At 49.1% G+C, this 27,930-nt stretch overlaps 3 protein-coding genes across 11 annotated transcripts in view; 1 reads left to right on the top strand and 2 right to left on the bottom strand.

Annotated features, from left to right (window-relative positions):
- Positions 1-590: 590 nt before the first annotated feature.
- GLTP (glycolipid transfer protein) lies at positions 591-3,430 on the bottom strand. Its single transcript, XM_075110447.1, is given in 6 exon segments — positions 591-970; positions 1,327-1,461; positions 1,463-1,478; positions 1,820-1,952; positions 2,222-2,308; positions 3,234-3,430. Coding segments are annotated over 6 exon segments (657 nt in total). The 5' UTR covers positions 3,337-3,430; the 3' UTR covers positions 591-787.
- Positions 3,431-5,118: 1,688 nt separating this feature from the next.
- Positions 5,119-12,544, top strand: TCHP (trichoplein keratin filament binding). The gene is made up of 12 exons (XM_075110446.1): positions 5,119-5,370; positions 5,453-5,651; positions 6,426-6,482; positions 7,052-7,120; positions 7,949-8,122; positions 8,621-8,733; positions 9,043-9,109; positions 9,396-9,568; positions 10,560-10,641; positions 10,862-11,047; positions 11,139-11,282; positions 11,948-12,544. The coding sequence occupies exons 1-12, from the start codon at positions 5,153-5,155 to the stop codon at positions 11,978-11,980; spliced, it is 1,515 nt and encodes a 504-aa protein (XP_074966547.1). The 5' UTR covers positions 5,119-5,152; the 3' UTR covers positions 11,981-12,544.
- Positions 12,545-12,811: 267 nt separating this feature from the next.
- The window catches only part of GIT2 (GIT ArfGAP 2), a 34,314-nt gene continuing 19,195 nt past the window's right edge, over positions 12,812-27,930 (bottom strand). For 3 of the 9 annotated variants that reach the window (XM_075110431.1, XM_075110435.1, XM_075110432.1), the window contains 5 exons: positions 26,497-26,586; positions 21,929-22,011; positions 21,632-21,814; positions 16,482-16,545; positions 12,812-15,600 (listed from right to left, as the gene is read on the bottom strand). In XM_075110431.1, coding sequence (XP_074966532.1) covers positions 15,388-15,600; positions 16,482-16,545; positions 21,632-21,814; positions 21,929-22,011; positions 26,497-26,586 — 633 coding nt within the window. In that variant the 3' untranslated portion in view covers positions 12,812-15,387. Of the gene's footprint in view, positions 15,601-16,481; positions 16,546-19,760; positions 19,887-21,631; positions 21,815-21,928; positions 22,012-26,496; positions 26,587-27,930 lie in introns of all 9 variants that reach the window. The other 6 variants (XR_012663234.1, XR_012663235.1, XM_075110433.1 and 3 more) reach the window with 4 other exon arrangements.

The following is a 27,930-nucleotide window of genomic DNA, read 5'->3' as shown; positions in this document are numbered from 1 at the left end:
CTGCCCAAGGAACAACCCTAAAACACCCTCCCCAAAAGAGCCCCCCCCCAGGAACAAGCCCTGAAACAGCCGCCCAGGCCGAGGTTACCATGAGTGTTTATTAAGTTTTGCTTCTCTGCCCTGCTGGCGCGGGGCTCAGCAGCACCGTAAGGCAGTCGGTTAATAAGGCAACGTGTGCTTCCACAAACACCATGTCAGGACAGTCCCCCGGCTCCAGCCGGCGCGGCCGTCCCAGCGGAGGGGGCTTGCTCCCACGCAGGTGCTGGAGGAGTTGGGTTCACCCCAGAAGGCATCAGCTCCTCTGCAGCGGGCACTGCCGGCATAATTCGGGAAGTTTCTTACCCAGGCGCCCATCGGTGGGTGAGTGGCATCAGGCTCTCAGCAGCATGCGGTGGGTGCCGGGCACAGCGCAGCCGAGGGTGCAGCAGTGCAGTCCAAGAGTCAGGGTAGAGCCAAGGCAGTATCGGCAGGACACTGCCACCAGCCACGCTTCATTCCCCATCCCGCAGTAGGTGTAAACCCAGCGGTTAGGATTAGAAGCAGTTGTTTTTCGTCTTTAGTACAAAAGCTCGGGAAATCCTACGACGACACAGGGTACAATTGTTTTATTGCTGTATTCTCAATAGAAAATTAATTCTTTTTTCTTAAGAAAACAGGTTATCCACTGCAGACCTAGACGAAAGTGAAAGTCCCCTGACAGCCGGGAGCCGCCCCAGCTGCCTCAGTGATTAAGATGCAGGTAGCACCCGTCACACCTTATTAAAGCCCTGCCAGTCCCGTGCGAGCGTTAGGCTTTGTAGCTCAGCTCGGCGTTCATCTTTGTGTACATCTCATAAATTGCATCCAGGATGGGGGTGACCCTTGAGAGGAACTGATGAATCTTCTCTATGCTTTCCTCCTCTTTGACTTCTTTACCCTTCTCTAATGCCTTCAACAAATCTGATTTGTACGGAAGAGCATAGACCGAGCCCTATAAAAAAGGGGAAGAAGCTGTGAGGCTCCCACAAACCCAAAGTCCTCCCCATCCCACATGCAGGACCCCGGTTTGGGTCGTTCCCATGCACCTCTGAGTGACCCATTCAGGACGCTGCAGGGTCTTTGGGCACTTGGAGGTGCATAGGAACAACCTTGGGGATGTTGGCTGGACACCTGGAGAAGCAGGGATGTGCAGAGAGGGTCCCATGGAAATACTGCTCAAAATAGACCAGCAGCTTCCCACGTTTCCAAGTCCTTATTCCCCTAAAACACATTGCTGCTTGGGGCAACTAATGGAGCAGCTGGGCTTAAAGGAAGGCTGCTTTCCTCTGCAGAGACATGAATGCTCACCGTGAAGAGCTTCTGCAGCATCCAGCCGTGGTATTTCTTCAGTGCAATCTCGTAAGCCTTCATGGCATTCACTCGGATGAGGTTCGGGTGCTCCTCGTCCCGCTCACCATCAGAGATGCTCTGCAGCAACACCAAGCATGAATTTCAGGCCCCTGTGAGAAGAAGAGAAATATTGGGGTGGGGAAGTGGATGCTGCTTCCCAGCCTCCAGCAAGGCAGCCCTGAACTCAGTGCATCCAGGCCCCCCAAAAACCCACAGCCCGAGCAGCACACCCTCCCACAGGGCTGATTGCCTGCCCCTGCATGATCCTGCCTATGCAGCCAGCACGCTGGGCTGTGCTCCCCAAAACACAGCACCCCATGCTGCCCCGGCCAGACCCAGCCTGAAGGGACCCAGTGGACCCACGCTCCCCGCAGCAGCCTCCAGCAGGCCTTCAATGGACTCCCCGTATGCTGGGACACAGCCCGGAGCAGCCCCAGACAGCATAAATCACCTTTTCAACCACATCAGCGCCAGTGTCGCGCCTGTCTTGGGCCAGGCCGAGCCGTGCATCTCCTTCTCCACCTCCAGGATGTTCTGCAGCGTTTTGAACTTGGCGGGGTTGGAGTCGTAAACCGCCCGGATTTCTGAGAGGGCAGAGAAGGGGGGGTTTGCTCCTGGGAGCTGCTGGGCAGAGCGGCAGCGGGCTGGTGCTCAGCGTGGGGAAACATGGTGTCTGGAGTGAGCACTGCAACTGCTAAACAGTGCTTTCACCAGGGATCTTCATTAATAATAACACACCGAGATGAGCCACCACTGAGCCCGAAAGCCCCATGGGAAGAAAAGTCCTTTTTAAACATCTCTGGGACTTGCCTGTCCAATCCCACAGATTCTTTACTTGGGGGTTCACCCCCGCTGAGCCCTCCTGCATTCCTTCTTACCTTGATATTTCCAGTCAGGTCTGCTTTGACTGGTGAGTAGACGATGGGAGTCCCCAGGCAATCTGTGGAAACACGGAGGAAGGACAATTTGTCATTAGGGGACACAGGAGATGCCACAAAGTCCTGAGTCGTAACCAACAGGTTTCACCTTAACCACAGCCAAGGCACTGAGGACACATGGCAGCGAGGCTGGGAGTGGATCTTCAGGCTTCATGCGTGGCCGTGGCGAGTGGCTGCTGACCCTCCAGGACAGCCCTGCCTCCTGCCCCGGCCCCGCCAGGAACCCCCGCCCCAGGACACAGCCCCGATGCCGTGGTCTGGAGCGGCCAGAAGGACTCAGGACCCTCCGTGCCCATCCCCAGGCAGGCAGCCCCACGCCTGCCCAGCCGAGCCCTGCCACCGAGCCGTCACACAATGGCTGACATTGTGGAGGGCAGGCAGGACGGCGCAGGCCATTGTGGCACGAGGGCGGCCATGCCAACACACACCCCCGGCCCAGACACGGGTGGGATCCACGGGCAGCGCCTGCCCCGAGCGATGCCTCCGGCCGGGGCGGGCTAAAGGAAGGTGGCCGGGCCCCACTGCGGCGGCGGCAGCAGCTCTGCCGGGGCGTGGGGCCCCGGGGTCAGCGGGACGTTTCCCAACGGGGCTGCTCGGCAGGTTTGACAGGGACCGTGATGCAACCCCGGCCCCACGGGGCCGCTTCCCCGGCCGACACCAGGCACCGGGGGAGGGTATCAGTCGGGCCCGGGGGGTGAGCACTTACCGGGGGCCCAGGACCGGGGCGGGGTGAACACGACCCAGACCAGGGGAGCCCCAGAGGCGAGCACGCCGGACCGGGGGGGACACCTAGGAGCGGGGAGAGGCTTCCCTGTCCGGCGGGGCCCGAGGGCTCTCTGCCAGCAGACGGCCACGGCTGGGCGCAGCGGCGGCGCCGGTGCCGGGCCGGGCCCTGCCGTAGGCTCCCACCCCCACGGACGGGCTCACCGAAGAAGGGCGGCAGGTGTGCCACGGCCTCCAGGAAGGGCAGCGTCTCGATCTGCTTGTCGGCCGGCAACGGCTTGAACTCATGCTCCAGCAGCAGCGCCATAGCCCGGCCCCGCACCGCCCGCTCCGCACCGGCGCCAGCCTCGGTACCGGCCCCGTACCGGAACCGGCCCCGCCGCCCGGCCCGGCCCCGCGCTGCCGCCCACGCCGCTCCGACCAATGGCAGCGCACCGCCCACACCCCGCCCGCCAATAGGGCCTCGGGGCGGTGCTGGGGGGCAGGGACAGCGCTGCGGGGCGGGGCCGCGCCGCGCTGCCCTCAGAGCTCCCTCAGCCCCAGCACCCAGAGCAGGCCGCTGCCGGTGGAGGCAAGCTGGCCGGTCCCATCGCCGCTCAGCCTACCCCGGTTCATCCCCCGCTGCCGCCCGGGGGCAGCGCGGCTCGGCCCCGGCCTGCTCAGGACCCCGGTGCGGAGGGGAAAGCCGAGCATCCCCCGCCGTGGGTGTTTACACCGTCTGGGCCCGCACCGGCCCTTCCTCCCCGGCCCCGGTGCCGCGTTCCAGGCCGGTCGTTGTTGAATTATTTAGAGGACATCAATTTTCATAGGGAGCAGATGGTTCAGGTAGCGCATCCCTCGCTGCCCTGGCACGGCCTGGCCTGTGCCTGGCCAACAGCCCAGCCTAAACCCTAATGAGGGAGTGATTAATTTTAAACACCTCTGCAAAGGGCTGGGGGTGGAAAGTGACACCGAGCTCCGTCCGGGCAGAGTGAGCTCACCTCACCGCAGCGGGACATGGGGATCTGGCAGCATAGGGAGAGGGGATGGGAGAGGGGAGAGGCTCGGCTGCAGCACTGGGAAGGGTATTTACTGGTGCAGGACCCCAAATCTGGTGGTTTTAGCATGAAAAACAGGTCGTGGGGTGATACCGATCCCTGGCTCGGGCAGAGGGTGTTGGCAGAAGGCCGCAGCTGGGAGCCGCATGTCACCAGCAGCAGAACACACAGGGTTCACCGGCTGCTGCCTCCTGCCTCCGCTGAGCCGGTGCCTGCAGTGCCCACGACCCGTCCCAGGTACTTGGCACATCCCAGCTCAGCCAGAGCCTGGCTGGTTGGGGCTTGGTGTGGGACAAGCTTCTGCAGGTAACGCTGGGCTGGTGTTGCCACCAAGGCTGGCAGAAACATAGAATCATAAAGGTTGGAAAAGACCTCTAGTATCATCAAGTCCAACCATCAACCCAACACCACCGTGCCTCGTAAACCATTTCCTGAACTACCACGTCTACACATTTTTTGAGCGCCTCCATGGATGGTGACTCCACCACCTCTCTGGGCAGCCTGTTCCAATGCCTGACCGCTCTTTTAGTAAATATATTTTCCCTAATACCAATTCTAAACCTCCCCTGATGCAGCTTGAGGCCATTTCCTCTCACCGTATCACTTGTTACTTGGGAGAAGAGACCAACCCCCACCTCACTACAACCTCCTTTCAGGTAGTTGTAGAGAGCATTAAGGTCTCCCCTCAGCCTCCTCTTCTCCAGGCTAAACCCCCCCAGCTCCCTCAGCCGCTCCTCATCAGACCTGCTCTCCAGACCCTTCACCACCTTCACTGCCCTTCTCTGGACACGCTCCAGCACCTCAGTGTCCTTGTCCTGAGGGGTCCCAAACTGAACCCAGGATTCGAGGCGCGGCCTCACCAGTGCCGAGAACGGGGTGCGATCCCTGCCCCGCTCCTGCTGGCCACACCAGTGCTGACACAAGCCCGGGGACTGGTGGTCTCCTTGCCCAGCTGGGCGGCAGAACGCGGTCCTCCGGGGCGGGGCGGCCCGGTGCGAGCCCGCGGGGAGCGGCCGCTCCTCCGTTCCCGCGAAGCTGGGCCCGGCATGTCCCTCGGCGGCGGCCGTAGCGGCCGGGAGCGTTGCCATGGAGCCGGCCCTCGGTACCGGGCGGCGGGCCATGGCGCTGCGGCGGGCGGCGTGGGGCCGGGCCCGCGCCCCGGAGCGGTGGGCTACCGAGCGGCGGCGGGAGCTGGAGGCGCGCAGCCGGCAGCAGTGGGAGCGGGCCAGTCGCTCCTTCGCCGAGGCCGCCATTTGCTGCTCCAGGCAGGCGCGGTGGAGCACACCGGGCGCCCTCCCGCCCCGGTACGGGCCGGGCCCGGGGGAGGGAGGCCGGGCACCGGGAGGGGAGGCCGTTTCCCCCCTGACGCTCCCGGGTGTGTCGCAGCACGGCGGCGGCGCGGCGGGAGGCAGAGGAGGCGGCGGCGGCCCGGCTGGAGGAGCGACGGTCGCGGCTCCGGCGGCTGCTCGGCGAGGAGCGGGAGGCGCTGGCGGCGGAGCTGCGGCGGGTCCGCGGGGCGGAGGCCGTCGGGATGCGGCAGCGGAGCGAGGAGCTGCGAGCCAGCCGGGAGGAGCGGAGGAGGCAGGTGAGGGAGCGGCGGGGCCCTCCCGCGGCCCGGCAGCCCGGGCTCCGTTCCTGGGCGCTGCCGGCGCTCGGCGGAGGAGCGCTCGTACGGCTCTGCCGGCGCCCTGGCTTTAGATGTGCAAATTGCACTTGTTGGGGTCTCCACAGAGGTGCCCCCAGGGCGTTTTTCAGCGCTTGGTGCGCTCAGCTAATGGCTGCCTTGGGAGGGTTAGAGACTATAGAATGTCCTGAGCTGGAAGGGACCCGCAAGGACCATCGAGTCCGGCTCCTGTCCCTGCACAGGACACCCCAAATTCACACCGTGTCTCTGAGGGCCTTGTCCAAGTGCTTCTGGAATATCACCAGGCTGGTGCCGTGATGCCTCCCTGGGGAGCCTGTTCCAGGGCTCCACCACCCTCTGGGGGAAGGGCCTTCTCCTAATGCCCAGCCTAACCCTCCCCTGGCACATCTCCCTGCCATTCCCTCGGGGCCTGGCGTTGGTCACCAGAGAGCAGAGACCAGCGCCTGCCCCTCCTCCTCCCCTTGGGAGGGAGCTGCAGACCGCGATGAGGGCTGCCCTCATCTTCCTCCAGGCTGAAAAAACCAAATTACTTCATCTGCTCCTCATACAGCTTCCCCTTTAAACCCTTCACCAACTTCGTGGCTCTCCTCTAGACACTCTCTAGTAGCTTTGTATCCTTAATATAAAGGATACTGTGGCACCCAAACCTGCGCACAGTACTCGAGATCTCGAGTTCTTCTGTACTCTGACATAATCCAGCTCTTGTGTTTCCAGGTTGCTGAGCGGCTGCTGTGTGAGCACTGGAAGAAAAACAACGCTGAGCTTCGGGAGGTGATGTTACTTTCTTTTTAGTGCTTGTTGCCTTGCATTTATTAAACCAGTTTTTAACTCAAAAGTTATCATACATCTACAGTTGTCATTCATCTTGAATCACAGCAATTGTCCTGAGTTCTGATAAGCAAAAGGCAAAAAAGGAAATGGCTTAACTGTGTAAGAAGTCTCCCTCAAAACTGGTATTTTTCAAAAACAGTCAGGAATCTGTTCTGACACTGAGAGGAGATTTTCACTGCTGTGATGTAAATATCTCAGGTCCTTTTTAAAGCTGTACCTGCATTGTCCTTGGTGCTTCCTTATTCTTTATTCCACCGACCTGCTGCTCTAGCTGCCACAGTTCTGGTTTCAGTGTCACTGTAGTGTTTCGCAGAGCTGGCACGTGACATTGACCCTCAGCTTGTGACCTGCTGGGCACCAAGGACACACAGACGAGCCCACCTCTGCAGGGGCAGATCCTGCTGGGACTTCAGGGCTCTGGCTGGGCTGGGAGGAGCTCTAGAGAGTCTGTCTAGATCCTGGGGGACGGGAGAGCCACTGGCACTAATGGCATCTGTTGTCATCTGCAGGTGGAGTCAGAGCTGCACAGGAAGCACGCAGTAGAGGCTTGGGGTGATCAGCTAATGCAAAAAGCCAAGGTACGCTGGGGTAGCCCTGGTGTTACTGGTCACTAGGGCAGACTCCTGAAACACGTGAGCAGGTGGAGATGTGGTGCTATGTGCCTTTTGACCTGCCTGGCAGACAGCTTGCCTTCCTGTACAGACACGGCTCAGGTGTGGAGGGAGTGGGAGTTGGCTGTTTGTTTGTTTTTCTCACACCAGTCTTGAACCAAATAGCGACTGAGGTCACCGTGCTTGTTCCCATGGCAGTGGGGTGTTCTGGTGTCTGCAGAACCACAGGACCTGCTAACAGGAGGGATGCTTCTAATGAAGAGCCACCGTTCCTGTCTAAGTCCACGCTCTCTGTATCCTGGAAAATCCAGTGTTCTCTGCTGAGTGGGTCTGTTGCAGGATTCGGTGTGGCACTGGGTGCTTGTCTAACAAACAGCAAAGTGCAGAGCAGAGCCAGGGCAAAGCTGCAAGAGCTCAGTGTTTGAATATGCACGTACTAGATATGGGAATGCAGTGATTTTGATGTGAGAGAATAATAAAGGCCTTCAAATACGCATTTCAGAGTTAACTAAAACAATAGTCTATGTTGTAATAGGAAAAACTGAGTGTATCTTTAAGACCACCTGTGCAGGGTCCTGCGAAGGGTGTGTATAGGCTGATAACCATTTTCAGGCAGTGATCAGCAGGTAGTTTTGCTTTGTACTTGTGTTCCTTCCTAGTGTATTTTGTTCCATATTTTCCCAGTATGTGTCAGCTTGCAGGAGGTTTGATTTGTGGATTTCCTGAGCCGGAGGCTATTTCTTTGTGTTAGCCTAACCTTAAATGCTGTGCTGTGCTTTCTTTTGGTTCGGAAAGCAAGAAGCAACTGAACTTGAAGAGAGAAAACGTCATGAAAATGAATATGAAATTGCACAAAGGGAAGCGCTGGAAAGAATGAGACAAGAGGAAGAGAAGCGTCAGCTGGAAGAGAAGGAACAAGCAGAGACATTGCTTCAACAAATAGAAGAACTGAAATTACAGGAGACTAAGGTAATCTTTGTTTTCTCCTCATTTGAGAAGGAAATTCATTGTTTCACTTGGAAGTACAGCAACACTGATCTGGCCTCTTCCCTCCAGGTTTCCAGTAGATTAAATCTGGAATAAAGTTAGTTGTGACCTAATTTCTGTTGGTAAGGTAGACCTCTCCCATGAACGCTGGCAGAGTAACTGCATTGCGGTAGCTTTTGTTTGCTCCTCTTGAAATGTGAGCACCCTTTGGTGCGGCACCAGGTGAGAAAAAGATTTGTAGGAACTTTTAAGTGTGACAGGTTCAGGTCAAAGGCTTTTTCTGCTGGGGCTTCTCACAGTGTCTCTTGAGCTGTGAGCCACTGAGCCACAAATTAAATTAATATGGAATATTTGCTGCAATGAGGATTTTGATTGCTTGCAGAGGAGAGAACGGGGTACAAACTCCAGTACAAACGCTCTCTCTGGGATGTCCTAGCTTTCTGACGTACTCTTTCTTAGTGGTTGGTTTTTTCCTTTTAGGCAACAAAGCTGAAAAAAGAACAAGAAAATTTATTAAAGCAGCAGTGGGAGCTGGAGAACTTGGAAGAAGAAAGGAAACAAATGGAAGAGCACCGGAAGAAGAAGGAACTTGGGTACGAGATTGCGTGTAGCCTGTTTCAGCAGGGCTTGGACAGGACCTGTTCCTATGTCCGCAGTAGTAGCTGCGGCACAAGGAGCTACTTCAGATAGCAGCGGTGGGTTGTAAATGTGTGGGTTTCGATGGAAGCGCCCAGAACAGCCAGAGAGCAAACGCATTGGTGCCATTACTTCTTTTTGCCTATGGTAGCAGTAGCAGGTACCTCTGTTGCCTCTAAGTTACGTTGTAGATATAGCTTCTCGAGTGCTGGTGTACAATCACACAGGGCTTTAGCGTCAGTGTGAATGTCTTTTTTCTCCTTCAGTCGCTTTTTGAGGCATCAGTGCAATGCCCAGCTAAGGAGACGAGCCCAGCAGATACAAGAGGAACTGGTAAGAGAAAGTACCCCATGATTCATACGTTATAGATACTGTGTGCTGAAGAAACTTGTTCTTTGTGTTTTGTTTATGCGTCCACCTCTGATGCCTACAGATAATTAGTTGGAAGCCCCTTCCAGCTTGTGAACAGGGCTGGAGCAAAAAGATCATGGGGAAGCCAGCAGACAGTGTCTTCCTGAGCACACCCTTGACACTACGTCACCAATAACTTGTTTAGAGTAGCCCTGCACATGGGCTGGGAGCCTGTTGGATCATTGTTAATCTTGTGGTTTTTGTCAAGGAGATAGACAGGCAAATCTTATTAGCCCTCCTTGCAAAAGAAGATGAGGATCAGCGCCGCCAGTCTGCACGACGAGAACGAGCTGTTGCAGACGTTGCCTGGATGAAACGTGTCATTGAGGAACAGCTCCAGTTAGAAAAGGAGAGGGAGGCAGAGCTGCAGACTATTTTTAGGTGAGTCTGCCCACCTTTGAACGTCGTCTAAAGAGACCGCATGTGCTGAATGTGCCTGCCTGGTTGGCAGAGCAACATTCGCGTTTGTTAAATAGGCTTTGAAAGTGGATGTTAGAAAGGGGTGCCTGCTTGGCCTTGCAGTTCTAGAAGCGCTGCGGTAGAAGTGAGCTCTGCCCCTTCAGTCCGTGTGCTAATACCATGCTAGGTGGTCAGCGTGCCAGTACAGACCGACCCGAAGCTTTTCTGCCAGGACAGAATCAAAACCTGCAGCTGTTTTTCAGTTACTTTGGCTCAACACCTAGTCCATAATTTCTGTTACATTAGCTCTAATGCAGCAGCTTTAATAACAAAAGAAGGTAGTGACACAGAGACAGCAAGAATTACCTTTTAGCTCTAAGTACTTTGTGACCAACTTTCAATGATTCTGTGGTACTGATGTGGAGGGTTTTAGTCTCAGTGACTCCAAAAACTGGCATATTGTTTCTTTTTGTACCTCGGAGCTTGCAGATGAGAGCAGCCTCAGGTTCCTTGTTCAGATTCAGCTTACGCTCTTCCCAGCTCAGAATGCATCTTCACTGGTGACAGGACATAAATTTATTTCGGTGAAGGTTTTGTTGCAGAGGGAAGATGTCTTCAGCTTTTCCCGCAATGCCCTTAACTACTCGCGTCCCGTGTGAAGTAGTAACCTTGGTAGAGGCACGCTTCCTCCTGAGGCCTTCCTGTGCCTGGTGCAGATTAGTACATCCAAGAAGTCCTGCTACAGGCCAGCGTTTCCTTCAGCGCATTACCTCCTGCTGCGCAGTAACAGGGAAAGCAGAGGAGCTCTCTGGCATAGGCACGGGTGGGGTGGGCACGCCTGGCAACAAACGTGAAGAGAAAAACGCAAGCGCTTCTCTAAAGCACAGAGTAGCTCGTCTATGCCCATGGGGTATATAGGGTTTTTTTGACTGCAAGTAGTAACCTTAGAGATAATTATTCCTCTCTCTTTTAGAGAAGAAGCTAGAAAAATGTGGGAGAAGAGGGAAGAGGAGTGGGAAAGAGAGAAGGCGGCCAGGGATCGCCTGATGAATGAGGTGATGACCTTCTTTGATGAGGTGTCTCTCCTGGTTCGGCTGTGACACTCCAGCCTCCAGAGGGTTACAGCCTTCAACACCCAGGGCAGAATTTTTCTGCTTGTCCGATACATTTTCTGAGAACTGTGTAACTGCCTGTACTGAGATTTCCCCAGTTCTGCTTCCAAAACTGGCCCCTCGCTTGACTTATCTTCTCCCTTAATCCTCTTACTTCACAAAGGTCCTTGCAAGCAGGCAGCGCCAGATCCAAGAGAAGATGGAGTTAAACAGGCAAGCCCAAGAAGAGTCTATAAAGTATCGAGAGCAGCTGATTAAAGAACTCGAAGAGGCGAAAGAGCGGGCTAGGCAAGAGAAGGAGCAGGAGGAGGAACTGAGCATGGCCCGCAGGCAGGAGCTGGAGGCGCAGGTACAGCATGCTTTCCAGATACACACCCCACTGCTGGAGGCGCCCAGTCCGTCCGATCTCACCGTAACAGCTCTGTCTTCTCCGTGCCCAGCTGACAGAGCGCCACTTGCTAGAACAGGAGGAGCAGCAGTGCCAGAGGGAGGAGGAGGAAGAGGAGAGACCAGCGCGGCAGCGCTGCCAGGAGCTGGTGCGGCAGGAGGCCAGGTGCATGGCCGAGCAGGGGTATCGCAGCAGGGTAGGTACCGCAGTGCGGGGAGGCCTGGGCGTACACGCACCCTGACAGGCGAGCCCAGCGGGGAGGCGACTGCATCGCGCAACCGCCACTGCTCTGGTCTGCACCTTAGCTGGCAGAAGGCTGGGTCTGCTCCTGGCACTGTCTCTAACAGAGGTCTATAGTTCTTTCTTAGAAATTGCTTTTCTTTTGCTGATATAGATGCTTTAGGTCCCAATTTTTAAATCATTTTTGAGGCAGACTTGTTGCTACTGCCTCAAATGTTCTAATTCTCAGCATTGCCAGCTGCATTAATGCAGTCGGTACAGCACATCTCGGCTGCTCAGCGTCCTTCCCTCTTCCATTGTGCTTTGCCTAGCTCTTAAAACTAAGCTGACTTTGAGTAACCACATGTCCAGCAGCTCGTATTTTTCATACTAATCTATGAGCTACTCGGCAGAGTAACTCACCTCTGTCATTTGTTGGACAGTAGCTGCTAAAGCCAGAGAAAGCTGGAAGAAGGTGTTACTGCCTTCAGGTATCAGCTTTCAGACACTACTGATGCTTTTTCTCGGAGGATATGCTGTACCCTCCGCAGTCCCTTCTTTGCAGGCTGAATAGCACACAGGTGGAAGGTTAATTCTAGAGCCCATGAAGTGTAGTTACGATCTTTGTTTTGACACCATTAGCTCCACAGTTACCCGAAAGCAGCATGGACCTGAAGGCTCTTTGCACCCGAGGAACGAGCACTAAATGCAGTTGCAGACTACAGAAAGAGAACTCTGAAGGAACCCCTGAAATAAGGGTGGCTCTGGTAGCCTACAGTGACACTGAGACTCGGCGCAGTAGACTTCTGAAAATACTTAGCTGCAGCCCAGCTGAACGCGAGCAAATTCCTACCGCTTCCAGAAGGCGGAGGCGCAGGTGCCCCTGGCGGACTGAACTGCTTCACTTTCTCCGTGCTTGGGAGTTGTGATGATGCATTTTAGCATGTGCGACACTGGGGCGAGACAGCAAATAAACAGGCCCTTTCGATCCGAACTGTGACAGACTCTGTCCTGCCCTGGAACGGGGACCGTAACCCACGCCATGCCAGGCTCCTGCCGCCAAGAAGCAGGACCTGCCTCTAGGCCCAGCTGGCTTTTCAGAGTTAATTCTTAACACATTGCAAAGCCATAAGATAACGTGTGCTGTGGCAGTAACTGTTAACATGCCCAGTTCCTCTCCAGGAGGTACTGAAGACTTCATTCATTGAACTCATTTCATAAAATAATGAATAACAGCAACGTGAACAACCTTTTGTTTCTTTACGCGAGCAAACTGCTGCCACAGGAGGGGAGGGGTGGTTATTGCACTTGACTCCTTGCTATTAGCACAGGCGCCTGCAGCTGCTGTGGCATGCTCAGAGCCCGGCCTGAGGAGCTGTCACAGGGCTGGTACAGAGACAGGTGCTGCTTCGGCACCGCAGGCTTTACTCAACTATGGGAACCTTTTCCAGATCTTTTCTTTAGGGAACCAGCAGTCACATAACCCCAAATAACTCTGCACACTGAAAGGGTTTTAGCATTTTATAGTAATACAGTAAACAAAAGATTAAGTCAAAATATTGTACAGACAGAATGACACAGATAAATACAAGTTTTGGAGAAAGGCAAAAAAAATTTTACGTTCCTATGCAGCATTCTGTGAAAAAGGAGGAGACCTAGTCATAAAAAACCCACCATTGTTACTCCAGGTACTACAACTCCTGCCCCACAGTGCAGTATGATTTGAGGGCTGATGTACATACTGCTATTTAGTTCCACCATTGTTTTGACCCACCCCACTCGTTTGTGAAAGGAGCTGACGCAGCACATCAGCCCATGCTCAGACCCCTTCTGTTACCGAGGACATCAGAAAATGGCCTGTTGTCTTGCGTGACAGTCACAGTGGTTCGGGAGCGGTGATGCAGGGGGACCATGCCCAGCCTGGAACAAACGTTTGCTTGGAGATGGGGGAACGGACCAGAAATGCTGATTCAAGTGACAGAAGGGGCTGTCCGTTCCGGGTTGGCCATGCCTTGACAGCTACGCCTTCCAACAAGCGAACGGTTGATTTTAGAGAATCTGGCGTTAGCGTGGCTGCAACAAGGGCTTGCAGTTATTAAAACATCCTTTTTTTTTTTTGGAACAGAGGCAAGTTTAAACAACTGATAACTTACAGCATAACTCAGTGTCAACCTGCTTTGGAAATCAGGTAAGATATGTTAAAGGAAAGCATATAATGGCGTCCTGAGAGATTTAAAAATACCATCCGCTGCCTTTCAATGATGCCAATTTTAAGGAAAAGTTCCTAGAAGACCATCAGTGTAGTTAATTGCCAGTAGCATAATTTTGAAGTAGGTTTTGCAAATGCCTTTTGCAGTTCTAATCCCAGCCTGTCCGCATTCCCGTGAGTTTAGAGACAGTCCTGGGATTCAGACGTGCAGAAAGGAAATAGAAAACCCCACAATGAAGAACATTAATTTACTGGGTTGTCATCTACTCCCTCCACTCCTTCCCTCCCTCAAGCTTGCACTACTTTAAAAAAAGGAGCTAATTACAACATACCAGAATCCAACAGTGTTATGGCACTCAGTGTTTATACATACATACAAACATGGTATGATTTGAGAAGGAACCAACCACTGAAATTCAGTTCACCTAAATATGGCAGTTTTTTTGCCAGAAAGCCTTGAAGAGTTTGTGGTTTTGGCAGACTGCAGGCCTGGTTGTGGAACAGCAGAAAGCCGTTTCTGACTCAAATGTTTCTGTGAAAACCGTCTCAATCTTCACATCAACTGCCGCCACGTGACAGCTGCTGCAGTTCCGTAACTTTGCTCTTAACTAAAAGATCGCTTTAAGCGGCAGCCAATCCCCAAAACGACAATCCGCTTCCGCATCGCAGGAATTAGTGATCCCCCCCTCCACCATGGAATTTAGTTTCCCAAAGACCTCATTTTTGAAAGTATGGACTGACACAGTTCCATGAACTGTTATGAATGAAAAAACCCAAAACACACACTGACATTTGTCACCCACCTACCTTTCGAACAGGCAGCCTGGCTTGGGTTACTCCATAGGTAAGTTGTAACATTTTGAATGATTCGCATAAAACTTCCTGGATATCAGAAATCTTTTCACATTCAGATATGTTGAGGTACAGAGGTTACACGCTATGGCAGACGCAGCTGCTTTTGCACTGGCACTCTTTTAACTTCCTTTTTTGTTTAACTATCACAGAAATCTTTAGCAAAATTGCGTCTTGCATTACTGAGCAATGCTGCTGCAAACAAGATGGTGCCTTGAAGAAGACTGTAAAATCCTGTAGGAAACTTAAGAACGAATTATAAAATCAGAAACTAAGGATAATATTTTAACCACTAATGCCCTAAAGCAACAAACATATATTAATGGCATAGTGACAACTAAAAGAAGTAACTACTAAAGTTTCAAATTCCTTCCAAAACAGGTAAAGTGACAAAGACCTTGGATAGTTACATGTAATAAGCTCGGATGCCCACAACTACTATCGTTTTAGCAGACTAAAAACATTATTGCACAACAGTTGATATGGGAACAGGTAATATTCGGCTCGTACTCCATGATCAGGACTACAACCTCCTTCTCCCTGCTGGATAGCAGTTACGGTCCTGGAGCCTTCAGAGCCCGTTCCGCTGTGGGGTCGCAGTCAGCAGCATCACGGCACACGAGGCTCCAGGACGGACAGAGCAGAGGCAAGATTCTGCCCTCTGATGCGCGCAGCTGACTTGGGCGGGGGGGGGGGGGGGGTTGCAAGCAGTATCTGAAAGGAGAACGTGGCCCCAGAGAAACACCTAGCAAGAGCTTGATACAACGCTGGTACGTGATAACAGCTCAACAGCTACACGCAACATGCTATGATCTGTAACTAAACTGGCAACACAGGCACAAAATAAGGCAGTGGGTTAAATTAATCATAAAATTGTTAGAAAACATGCAAAAATAATACTGAGTTTTAAAAAAAAAAAAGTTTCTTGCCCCTTTAGTTTTTCTCATAAAAATGGGAATAGTTCCACACCTATATTTGAAATTCAACCTTTAAAAAACAAGAGTAAAAAGCCAAGTGTGACTCAGTTGTTGTTCTCTTTGGTTGTGATGGTAACCAGCTGTTTAGCAGCCTTGGCGATGTCGTAGGCGCACTGGATAACTTGCTGTGTGACCAGCTGGATGTCTGTCGTAGGGCACGTCTCCACGGGAAGGGTTTTTTTGCACTCGGATTGGAGTCTGTAGGCACTAGATGTCAGCAGACGCAAAGAAGTCCTTACCAGTTCAGATTTGGGTTTCTGGAAAAGGAAAGTAGAAGTTGAACGTGACAGAACAACAAGACCATTTTAGGATCGCTTTTACATTAGCTGGTAGTGGTTCACAAGTGTTCTTCAATACGAAACTGCCGCTGCTAGGGCCCGGCTTTCTGCACGGACTTCTCTGCGCTGTAGGAGACGTAAGACATCGCTGTGGAGATGTGGGGTAGGGATGGATGAAAAAGCTTCCTGGAATTTCTCCTCTCATCTTAGGGACATTTCAAACCACTGCCAGGCAGCATGCAGGGAATATGGCTTCATGCATTCATTTAGGAATTTACTCATACAACTTTTCTAGCGCCCGTTTACTGCTACCCGGCCCACGTCCTGGCTGCCATCAGGGTACAGCGTGTATAAGACAATCCATTCAGGTACGCTCAACAGCATTAGATTTTCCTTGCAGTTTTACAGAGGTAGGTAAGACTTTACAAAAACTTAATCACAGAGATTTCCCTCCCTAAAATTTGCTGTAACGAAACAGATTGCTTTGGTAGATGGGTAACAGATCTGAACATACTTGCAAGTAAGAAATCCAGGCAACGGCATTCAGCTAGAATCTTGAGGGGGACGAGTCTAGCAAAATTCCTGTATAACCACATGACTCCTCAAGCTAGACGCAAGTAGCCTCCAGTTTTGGAGGAACAGCATGCAATTTAGAGTTTGAAGTTCAAGACTAAAATTAGAGGCCTGGATTCACAAAGCAGCCCTTCCCAATTGGCACACTAATAAACACAAAGATGCAAGATTTGACAAAAACACCTCGTCATTTCTCCCTACCTTCGGCTTTTGGTTTTCATTTACTGAAGGAAAATCTACTAAGAAGAAATGAGGCCAAAAGCATTTAAATGCTGAAAGGTACTTACTTTTGGGAACAAGGCTGCCATTTCCGTTACTGCCACATGTATTCTCTCGGAGCATGGTATATAGCTGCAAAAAGATGCAAGGTATTATTCATTATGCAAAGACTCCCCTTCCTCTTCAATTTCACTTGTCAGTGGCTATTATTCGAAAAACAACTGAGTAACAAAACCCCCATATATTATCTAAAAATATCTTTGTAGGCTGCACTGAAGGTAACTGAAGCAGGTAGTGCAACACACAATATGGTGACTTTTGGTGTCGCCTCATCACTCCCCAGCATGCTGCAGCACGAGTTTGTATATAACTATGTGACTTCAGAAGAAGCCAGAACTTAAACCAGTAGTACAAAATTATTTCTTAAGTTTTCATTATTCTTCGATCAAAGTTTGTTTGAAGGAATAACTGTCGTCCACACCTATTACAACAGTGTCAGAAAAAGTCTCAATTCATACGCAATTATGGAAACATGTCTATGAATATGAACTGCACGTTAATTCACAAATTATGTTTCCTAATGCCCCCCCAGCTATTCACATGTTAGAATTCGTCTCCAGATTTTACAGAAAATTGCTTGGCTCCTTGCGTTGGGTGTATGCGCAATCAACACACTGTTACGCGTGGCAGAGCATGCCCAAGCAAACTGGTTCATGTAAGTCAGGCACAAAATAAATTCAATTCTGCAGCTTGAAAATATTTAAACAAAATCCGGTGATAGAGAGGTGCTTTTTTTCTTCAGTACAGTGTTGACGATCAAAAGCAGATTAAAAAAACCCACTTTGTATGTGGGATCTGAGTAAGTTTAGCTTACTGCCATTTCAGGAAAATCTCTATCCATTTGTTTTGAAAGAGATTTTTCTGCAGAAGCCAAGAGACTGTAAAACCAGGCTACTAAAGGAAACGTTTTCAAACTGCTAAGGATCTAAGAAGCTAAAAATATCCAGTAATCTCTGAAGAAAAGTTAAGAAAAAAACAACCCACAAAGGTGTTTCAATTGATATTATGTTTCAGAGTTGATTTCTGGCCATCCAAACTCTTAAAAACAATTTAACAGCCAAGTGTTGCTATTTATAGGATACTCTTGTCTACACCTCTGAAGCAACGCAATTTTCTTGCTCTTCTTTTCCATGTATAAGTTACAAAGTAGAAGCCTTTAAAAAACCACCACTTTGTACCTAAATTACCAAAATACAGTAAACTCAAAAATCTGTATTCGAAACACTTGGCAGCAAGACTGAAGTCTGACCTCCGTAAGCATTTAACCCATCAGTTCTCAGCTAAACTCCGAGTGACCTAACACACACACGCCGCTCTGGGTCAGCAGCCGGGCTGGAAGCTTTAGCTTGTTGCAGGGACGCACACTGAGGATAAATCTCGGAATCAAGGTGTATTTCCGTCCCTGCATCAGGTCATTATCAGCTGAAGCCAGGAGTGCAGCACCATGCACATATTTCCCCTTTTCTGTTTAACAGACTGGAAGGTTAGACATCTACTGAGAATGGGGAACGCCAAACTTCTAGTACAGAATTCATACCTTGCTCTTTTGGTAAAGTTTAACTAAGGGTAAAACATCACATGAAGGTAACTTAAGAACACCAAGATACCTTCTCGGATGAATTTATACACAGTAAACAGACAACGCACAATTCTCATATAGCAGCTTACAGATACATGCATCTCCAAACTACCAACTACTTTCACAGCGTGAGTAACTGGCTAAATATTCAGTAATTCTGCTGAGTTAGCTAATAAAACAAATGCAGGTTTCATTAGTCCTCACAGATTTCACTTCTGACTTATATATCAAATGAAAATTGGTCTGTTCAAACTAGATCTTAAAACTATTTACCGTAAGATGCTGTGAAGTGCTGTGTTAGCGTGGTCTGTCAAAAGTCTAATCTCAAAAGACTTGGTTTTATGGTTCAAAAGTCTCAATTTCAGCCTAAGTTAGTTAACATGATTCAATCTAAAGCAAGAGAATCTCAAAATCACAAAGCAACAGCATTCAAGAAAAATATTCAGCATCTGTAGTTAGGAAAGATCATTGCCTTTTCAAGCAAAAAAAGTCAACAAAAACCCACCCCCCCAGTTATAATTTATGCAGTCATCTTGCAACACCAAAGGTGCAAAAATAGGTCACTTGCAAATGCACTGAGAAAGAAGCAACACACTGGGGTCATTTTGGCAATGCAGGAAAATTGCTTTAAAAAGGAGTATTTCCATATGTCTCAAACCACACGAGTTCTTCCAAATAAACTAGAAGTGGAGAAAAGACTTCCAAGTCCACTGTAACTCCCATTCTGCTATTAACAATTCATTTGCTCCCTTCAAGACACACTGAGCAGAACCTTCCCTCATGAAAAAGCCACTTTGCTAATTAAACCCTCCACTAATAAGGAGAGAAAGCACCAAGAATTACTTGAATGAAAGAGACCAAGATTAACGACACATATTTCATAATATGTTCTCTAGATGAGCTGCAAAGGTTTCAGTGTGTCTCGGAGGAATGGCTTTCTAGTCTAAACACTCCCTGTAAGCTCACAGAATAAGCTGACACATTTGTTGGGTTTACACACATTCCAGTAAGACATCAGGAGGATATTCAGGTAGTGACAGTTTGGAAAAAACAATCCATCATGAGCAGTAACTTGTGGTTACCTCTTCCTCCAATCCTGATATTCAGCACTGTCAATAATACCTGGGGTGAGAATTTGGGAAATTCTGTTTTAAAGAACATCTCTCTTAAATGTCATTTTTATTTTAGGCATTAATAAACAGTATTTTGGTCAGTTTGGAAGACACTATATAAACACGTCTTTCTTCACTGAGTCAAGATACAAATGACCTCATTTGGCACGCCAGCTGTATAAACAGCCGAGGGCCTGAGCTGTCAGGTGCAAATGTTGCATTTTGGGGACTGTGAAACTTCTGCTACTTTTGCAGCAGTGCACAGAAGCAGCAACCGCATGTTGCACTGTCAGTTGTCATCATTTATCTTGATGGACAATAAGCAGGACAGAGACAGGAGAATCTTTTACCCTAGAGACAGAGTTCCAGGCTGTGATTCTGTTCCTCATTACATCAATACAGGGAGCTTCGACTTGAACGGGTAATATCACAGGTTTGCAACTCTCTGTACTAGCGATCTGCAGTTCCTTTATCATCGAAGCATTTCATGCATAGCCTTCAACGACCCCTGTGCCAATGGTGTGTGAGGGAAGGAGGCAGCAGAGACAAAGAGAAAGGACACTGTGCCTGGGAGGCAGGGACAGAGGCCAGAGTACCAGGAGGCAGGACCGGGCTGCTGGATGGTCAGAGGCTGCAGGGGAGCTCTCTCAGCCCAGGGAACCAGCGAGCTGAAGCAGCCGAGGCTATGTCTGAGCTTGAGCGTGCCCGCACGCTCTAATGGTCTACTCGGCCAGTTGAGCACAGGAGAAGAAATGGAAGAAAGCAAGAAAAAAAAAAAAAGGAAGACAGTGTTTTATTAATAGATTATATCCTTGCAGCATTTTATTACTCTGATTATCTATGCAATGCGTGATTTTTATTTGCAATGTTCCCAGCACTAGCTTGGAAGATGTATCGTTACATCCCTGAGTATCTCACTTTGTTAAGGAAGCGTACCCCTACTGCAAGAAGAGAATGGTGGAACGAGCCTACTCTGTCTCCTGAGTGCCCCCGGCTGCACAGTTCTCAGCCCACTGAGACAAAGCCAGAGAACAGGAAAACAAAGAAAAGCAGCTTCACAGTTCAGCATTTTGCAAAATTATACTTATTTAAGTACTGGCAAGCACCCCACTGCATGCATGGTACAGAAGAGAAAAAAACGAAACAAGAACATAACAGGTTGTTTAAAAATGTATTCACATTAACAGCGCAAGCTAGGTATGCTGCATTGTTTCTTTCAGTGATTTTTTAAAAATGTAATTCAAATACCATAAACTGTGATACACATAAAAACCAAACTAATTTAAAGATTCTTTTAACTGTTGCTTCTCTGTGAGAAACAAGCAACGAGGAATTGCAGTGCAAAAGGTTACGGATAAGGGCAGCAAGCTCAGCACAAACACGTTAGAACTCGCCATTCAAAGAGAGGAGGAGAGGCCGCACGCTGTCCCTTCTAAAAATAGAAAACTACAAGAAGGAAAAAACACAGAAGTGGCCCCATTGTTGTACACTTCTCTCAGCAAGGCAGGAAGCGAGGGCTTAACATAAACCGCCAGCCGCTTCTCAGAGGCACAGACCCGCACAGAACTAGGGACGGGAGGCAAAATGTAAGACCGGCCAGTCTGCAAGTGCAGATCTTCTGGAGACCAAAGCTGTTGCAGCCTACAATGTGTTCATGCCTGGGAAGGTGTAACCCTTATTTACAGTCTCCTACAGGTGCTGTGCAGGAGCACCACCTGACGATCAGTCAAGGGCAGTATCACTTTTACTTGCTCACAGCTATTCTGAAAATTAATTGTTCAGTTGGGCCAGGAGTTACCCGAGGGAGCTGAAGCTGTGTGCTACCTGAGGTACAGATGAATAGTCTCCTGCTTACCCAGCTACGTCTGTGCCTAAACCCAATAGTTCAAAACAGCTTTTGCTGGTACATTATCTGTACTAATACTTCAGTAGGAGAGCCAAATTCTCCCTGCCTTCACAATTTTTCCCTGAAACAAGACTTGGTGTTACTATCACACTTCTGTGGGGTGTCCTTACCTAAGGCCACATGGGTCTGAAGATCCAAGAGAAACTTAGGCCAAGTTCTCTGCAACAAATTTGATTTATAACTAAAACAACACTCATTTTGCAGGAGGACATCCCCAGTGCTTTGCTCCCCAGCGCTCCCCGTCCCTGTGCCAGCTGTGGGCAAGGCAGGGCAGGCAGGCGGCGGGCAGCGCTGCAGCCAGAGCCCACTCGCAGGGGGCTGCGCCGGCCTTTTGGACGGGAGCGTGTGTGCCCACCACCTGCGCTGGTCACTCGTCCCCAGTCACCCTGCGGCACCAGGTCCAGCGCACCAGGGAACATCACAGACCTACATGTTTTGTAGGTGTGAAATCAGCATCTCCAGCATTCACACAAGTGGTGGTGGCTGCACTTTTGCAAACACCCAAAGAACTTTCTTCATTTCCTCACAAACTCCAGAGTTTTTCCGGCATTCACACCTCACCTATCATGCTTGTTCTCTTGTGCTGCTCGCAGCAACTCCTGAATATTCTTAGTGATCTGCTCAGTTTTCCGAATCACGTCTTCCGTACTGGGCAAACTGGAGCTGGGGGCTGTGTCGATGTCTTCAGGGATGGAGCCTTCCCCCTGCCAAATGACACTCCTCTGCCGGCCCTTCCTGCCTGACCTGCAAAGTAACAAAGCAGAGGTGGGCCCTGTGGGACAGAACCAGCTGCTCACTCAGCTCCCCACCCTCCGACAGTGCGGAGCTGTGCCATCAGCTCTGCGTCATGGCACCTACCCCGTCTCCTCCAGCTCCAGAGGGGTGGTAGGGTTATCGTAGTCACTCTCAGACACGCTGCTCTGCTTCTCCAGCTTTGAGGCCTGCAACAAATACAGATTTATTTCAGTGTTGTGCAGAAAATAAGAGCCCCGAGCTGTGCCAGCACCACGTCCTGTGCACACGGGCTTGCTCTTTAGCACAACAGCCCCTGCACCAGCCACTACCCTGGAGCCCTGTGTGCCCCTCACCCTGTGCCAGGCTCCTGCTGCCAGCTTGTGCCAGAAGACATGGGTGCTGCTGGCGCGGCACGGCCCCACCAGACCCGAAGCAAGGGCTTTGCCCCAGCACCCAGCGGGGCACGACAGACGGCCACAGCACCACATCCTTCCCCTGCTGCTGAAACTGCCACATGGGCTTGGAGAGGGAGGCCCAGAGGGGAGGTGAGGCCACATGGAGAGGGCAGGACCACCAGGGAGAAAGAGGCCAGACCGAGAGCCAGAGGCCCATGGCAGACTGAAGGCCAGACACAGTGTGGGAGGCCGAACACAGAGTGGAAACCAAACCAAGCATGAGAGGCTTAAACAAGAACGGAGGCCCAGCACAGGGTGCGAGGCCGAACCAAGTGTAGAAGGCCCATGACAGAGTAGGAGGCTGGACTGAGCATTGGACACCTGTGATAGAGTAGAGGTCAAATCAAGAATGGGGGTCTGACCACAAAGCAGAGGCTGACACAGGGATGGGAAGCCCACCACAGAATGGGAGACCAAAGTGAGGGTTGTTGCAACGGGAAAGCCAAAATAAAGACAGGAGACTGAAATGATGGTAGGAGGCCCATGGTGGACCGGAGGCCAAACCATGGGTGGAAGACCAAAAGGCATGTAGGAAGTCGAACCGATGAGACTTGGAGGCCATTGCAGATTGGAGGCCAAAATGAGGACAGTTAAGGCCCATTGCAGATTGAAGGCTGGAATGGGGGTGTGAGGCCCACTGCAGATTGGCAACCAAAACAAGGTTAGGAGGCCAAATAAGTAAGAGTTGCAGCCACATGAGCAGAGGGCCACTGAAGAATCTGTGTCAAAAGGAGAAGGGTAGGTCAATTCCAAAGTGGAGGCTGAAACAAGGGCAGGAGGCACACAAGGAAACGAACACCAGAGCGAGCATTGTAGTCACAGAAGGAAGTGGAGGCTGACCGAGCGTTGTAAGGACACAGAAAGTGGAGGCCAGACTGAGTGTAGAAGGCCCATTGCTGATCAAGCTGGAGGCTGATCCAACCAGGAGTCTGAACCCAGAGTAAAGAATGAATGAAGAATGTGATACAAGGCCTGGTTAGATGGGGCTTGAGCAACCTGGTCTAGTGGAAGGTGTCCCTGACTGTGGCAAGGGGTTGGAACTAGATGATCTTTAAGGTCCCTTCCAACCCAAACCATTCTGTGATTTTATGATACCAGAATAAGCTTGGAGGCCAAATCCACAGCAGAGGCCAGACCCAGAGTGAAGGCCCACAGCTAAGTGAGAGGCCAAACAGAGTGGGATGCACACCATGGAGTGGAGGCTGAACTGAGCATGTGACTCTGAACTCAGAATGGTGGCCCACCACAGAGTAGGAGGCCGAACCTAGATTGGGAGGCATGCAAGGAATGTGAGGCCAAACTGAGAGTGGCAGACGGAAGGCCAAAGACAGAGTTGGAGGCTGAACCAAATGTGGTTCAGAGAGAGCTAGGCTCCCTTCTATGACCTGTAGCCTCCTTGGATATTTTATGCCAGGCAATACAACTCTGGAGACTCTGGAGGTTTATGCTATGAATACATACTGTCAGGCTGATCTCTGCAGTTCTCATGAATTTGCAGTTTGAAGCCCCTGAGGCACGCTCCCATCCTCAGCGAGGCCCCAGGAACACCACACATCCGCCTACTCTAGTCTTAAAAATTGCAAAGCCCATCAGAAGTGCCTACTACAGTTCGTCCATTTGCAAGTACACCATGTCAGTCTCACTCTACATACGCATCAGCCTCTGCAACAGCTCCTGCCTTAGTCACAGACACTGCTCATGTAATAGGGTCCTTCGCAATCTCCATTGAAGAGCCAGCCTTGGAGCTTTACAGAAGCCCTGAAGTCAAGACGAGGGCATCTCAAGCATTAGACTGTAGGGCACACCTTCAGTTTGCAACCCTGATCCATACACTTAGGAAGTAATAGTTTTACCTCGAGGACAGACCTAAAATGTGACTAGGAATTAGTTTTCATTGCTTAAGATCCATTACATTTGTTAAGCACTGATCTAATGTTAAAACCAACAATTCTTAACTCCGAAGCACCTGGGGGATGAATGCTTTCCAACCATTTTAAAGTCACTCTGCACAGAAGGAAAAAACAAGCATTTTTAGAATGCTCAGCTCTCAGGATAGCTAGTAAAGATCAATTGTCAAAGTGACACATTTTGTAGATATGAAACTATTACACACAGGATCTGACCTCTCCTGTCTCCCAGGTGTATAGAGAAGAACAATACAATTAGTGGCAAAGCTCTACACTATGGTCAGAAATACAAATGACAACAATGAATTACAAGAACAGGATATTATGGAATCAGTAACATAGTACAGATCAGTGTAGAATAGAAACAAACAAAAACTCCGCAAGTTTCTAGTACTACACAGTACTGACATCACAGCTGCAGCCAAACCTAGATTTGCATTTGACCAAGCTGCATATTATCTTCTAAGTTTTATCATCTAGCCCTGCTTGCAAATCTAGTATTTTCTTGACTGGTATGTCCAAATACTGTACAGTCAAAATAAAATGGGAACAAAAGAATTTAAAAAGCAGGTTCTTTATCCCGGCAGGAAGAGGCCAGAGTATGGCCACTCAGCATCCAAACCCACAGATTTGTTTTTTGAAAAAATTTAGCATTATATAGTAAAATTTTATTAGAGACTCTGCAATCCTTGCCCAAGAAATGGAATGAGACAGTACTGATATCCATATATTAACTGCACAGGAAAAGCAGAAGAAAGAGAGAGACCTTTTCTTAACTGATTTTGAAAAGATCTTTCAAGTCTTACAAAGAAATACAAATACTTATCTCAAGTTTACTGTCAGAAAGTCTTGTTTTAACACAGAAATAAACAAAGCTTCAATCTTGAACACATGATACAACAAAATGGGTATAAGCTACTCATTATTGTCTAAGAAATGACACATAAACATCTAAGAACAGCCCAAAGGACTGTGTATCGATATTTCCTTCAAAGTTAAAGAGGTTTAGTCACAGCAAGACCTCAAAATGTAATTGACTCATTCTGATGAGGGAGGGTACTTTCTGCAAGCAGTGCAGGCTGGTAGCTCAGGCTGGTCAAATTGCAGCGTAAAAGCTATGCGTTGTTCATCTTCAGCATTCATTAGTCTGTAGCACATTAAGCTGTACCTGTTCAGGGCCCATGACTTCAGTCAGACCTCCTTCACCAAAGGCCTTCAGCCAAAAATGGATGTTATTCCAGAGTTGCAAATGCACTGTGCTTTTCCCTTCTTTTGAATATTTAACTTCCAATTAGTTAAAGGATTCCAAATAAAATATAGTCTAAAAAGAAGCTGTCACAGACAGACTAGTCTATCAAACTGTCTGCCTTGCTAAATGCATCCTTTGTGCTCACTTCTAGCACATGAATTTGAGTAAGACTAGATTTAAGTGTCCCACTACAAAAAGACAACAGTGTTTAAAAAAAGTTTAAGCTGAACAAGGCTTCTTCAAATAGCTAATAGCTCACATATGAGGCCACAGCAAAGACAGTGTCTTCGGAATAGCAGAAGCTTACAGAACGCATTTCATGTTTCCTGGTAACGTGGCAATTTTTTCCTACAGTCAGTACTGTAGCTAACAAAAACCCTAAGAACAAAGTTTTGTAGATCCTGATGGAACACCAGTATAAGCTTCCCTTATATATTCTCAGTGCCTTTAATCTTGCCCCAAAAGGAGTCTTGCTAAAAACCATTCCCACGGCCCTTCAGTCTTTTGTCTATCAAGATCAGCAGAAAGCAGGCTAGCTGATACCAAACGTATCTGCGGGCAATACAAATGGCTATCTGTGTGGATGTATAAGGAACTCACTTCAAACAAACTAATGAACATCTGCAAGATAAACGGTCAATCTGTACCAGTTTGGATTGGTGCAAACTGACAGCCCCCAAAGAAAGCAGGCTTTAAAGCTAGGACCCAGTGAGCTTCATATGTCTCATGCAGTGCATTTTAGTCAGTAGGAAGTTATATATTGGCTTATGAAATATCAGTGAGTGCCTGCCAAATTACTTTCCAAACAGCAACCAACTTGTCTTCTGGCTGTTTTCAGTGTTATGCAGTTGATCTAGAGTAACTGTGCATGGTGTTAAATGCTAAAGATTTTAGCTGTTGTGAAGTTAGAGAGAAGCAATTATCCACAGCATGTGGCAAAAGAAACAGAAAGTGATGAAATACTGCTTCATGCAAGCATGAAGGCTAGTCAGCATAAAAGGGGAGAAGACAGAGGCATAATGGCTTCTAGGGAGATTGCCACCTCCTCCAGGTAGAAGACCAATTTGGAAGGTACTTAACCCTTCGTGTGCTTTCATCCCTTGACCAGGAAAGCGTGGAGGGGAAGGAAGGTAGAGATGAAGAGGAGGTCACAAACGCACTCCTCCCGATCTAAAAATGGGAAAGAGAAAAACACTCGGGAAAACCAAAAACAAAACACAAGTAAATTCTTAACTGAAATAAAGGAACATTCTTAAAACCATGGAGATGACAAAGTAAGAATGATTTTGAGAATTTGGCTAAGCTTGAGTAGACTTAATTCTTTCAAAATACAACTGACTTCACGTTAATTCTAATATTGATATTCCAGAAGTGCTAAATTCCTCAGAGAATAAAATACATTCACCATAATACCTAATAAACTAACTCCACATAACAAATTAATGTTTCAGAACTGCTACTTCTACTTCTATCCAAATATCAAACCAGATGACCAAAGGACCTGTACAAAGCACCGTCATGTTCTGCAAACGCTGCTACATACAAAACAATTCTGACTTTTCTTGCTGCCAGAACTGCCTTTATATTGACATGCCAAAATAGTTTAAACTGATCCAGATTTCATAGTTTGAATTCTTATTAATTTAATTGAAGGGGGGGAACCCAGCATACAAATTTCTGCACTGATTCCCTGGTGCACTCAACTGTGTCCTTTGGCATGTGCATGGAACGTTTGTTTGGCCTCCATACCAGGCAAAAAGCCTCTTAACTTCCAAATATGTCTTAAAGGGCTTAATCATTTATCTGGAAGGAAATACAAGATAGTGTGACCAACGGGGAAACATACTAAAACAAATCCACAAATGATAAATATGTGCCTAAAAAACATTGTCCCATATTCCTGCTCAGAGGGCAATCTAGATGCAATAAAACCCTAACTTTAATAAGCACTAGTGTGCGTGTTGGGTCACTTATTGAAAGTGTGAACACATCAGTGCAGGATCCTTGTGGCTAATACCGACCTCCCTCTCCGCTATTAGCGCGTCATACAGGACAATACCAAATCAGAAGAATTTCTTCAGCCAACAGATCTAAACCATCCTCAGCCTCCAGTTCCAAACTCAGAGTAAGAAATTGGTGGCCTAATGAAAAGGTTTGCTTCAATTTTGTTTTATTTTTGAAAGGTAGCCCTGAAGTTCCATAAATTGGCACATGCCTGTGTATCTCAAGAAATAAATCCCTGAACTTTACATACCTTCTTGGAATGCTATTTCCCCCCCCTCCTAGTTTTCAGACAGCCATACATTGATATTTGGCATATGTATTGTGGTTAAAAGAAACAGCTGAGCAGAAGCCAAAAGCTCCAGTTTACATATTCCAGAATTGTTATAGCTTTTACTTTTCAAAACATCAAGCTCCTGCAGACATGTTAATACAGCAAACATTAACAATTCTTACAGTTCAAATTCTCTCTGAAGCAGACAGTTGAGCAGCTTTGGTAAACAAGCATAGTTG

This window comes from Phalacrocorax aristotelis, chromosome 15, assembly GCF_949628215.1.
Source record: "Phalacrocorax aristotelis chromosome 15, bGulAri2.1, whole genome shotgun sequence".
In the NCBI taxonomy this organism is placed as follows: domain Eukaryota; kingdom Metazoa; phylum Chordata; class Aves; order Suliformes; family Phalacrocoracidae; genus Phalacrocorax; species Phalacrocorax aristotelis.
Note: the sequence above shows the minus strand (reverse complement) of the source record. Positions and strands in the feature narration are given on the sequence as shown.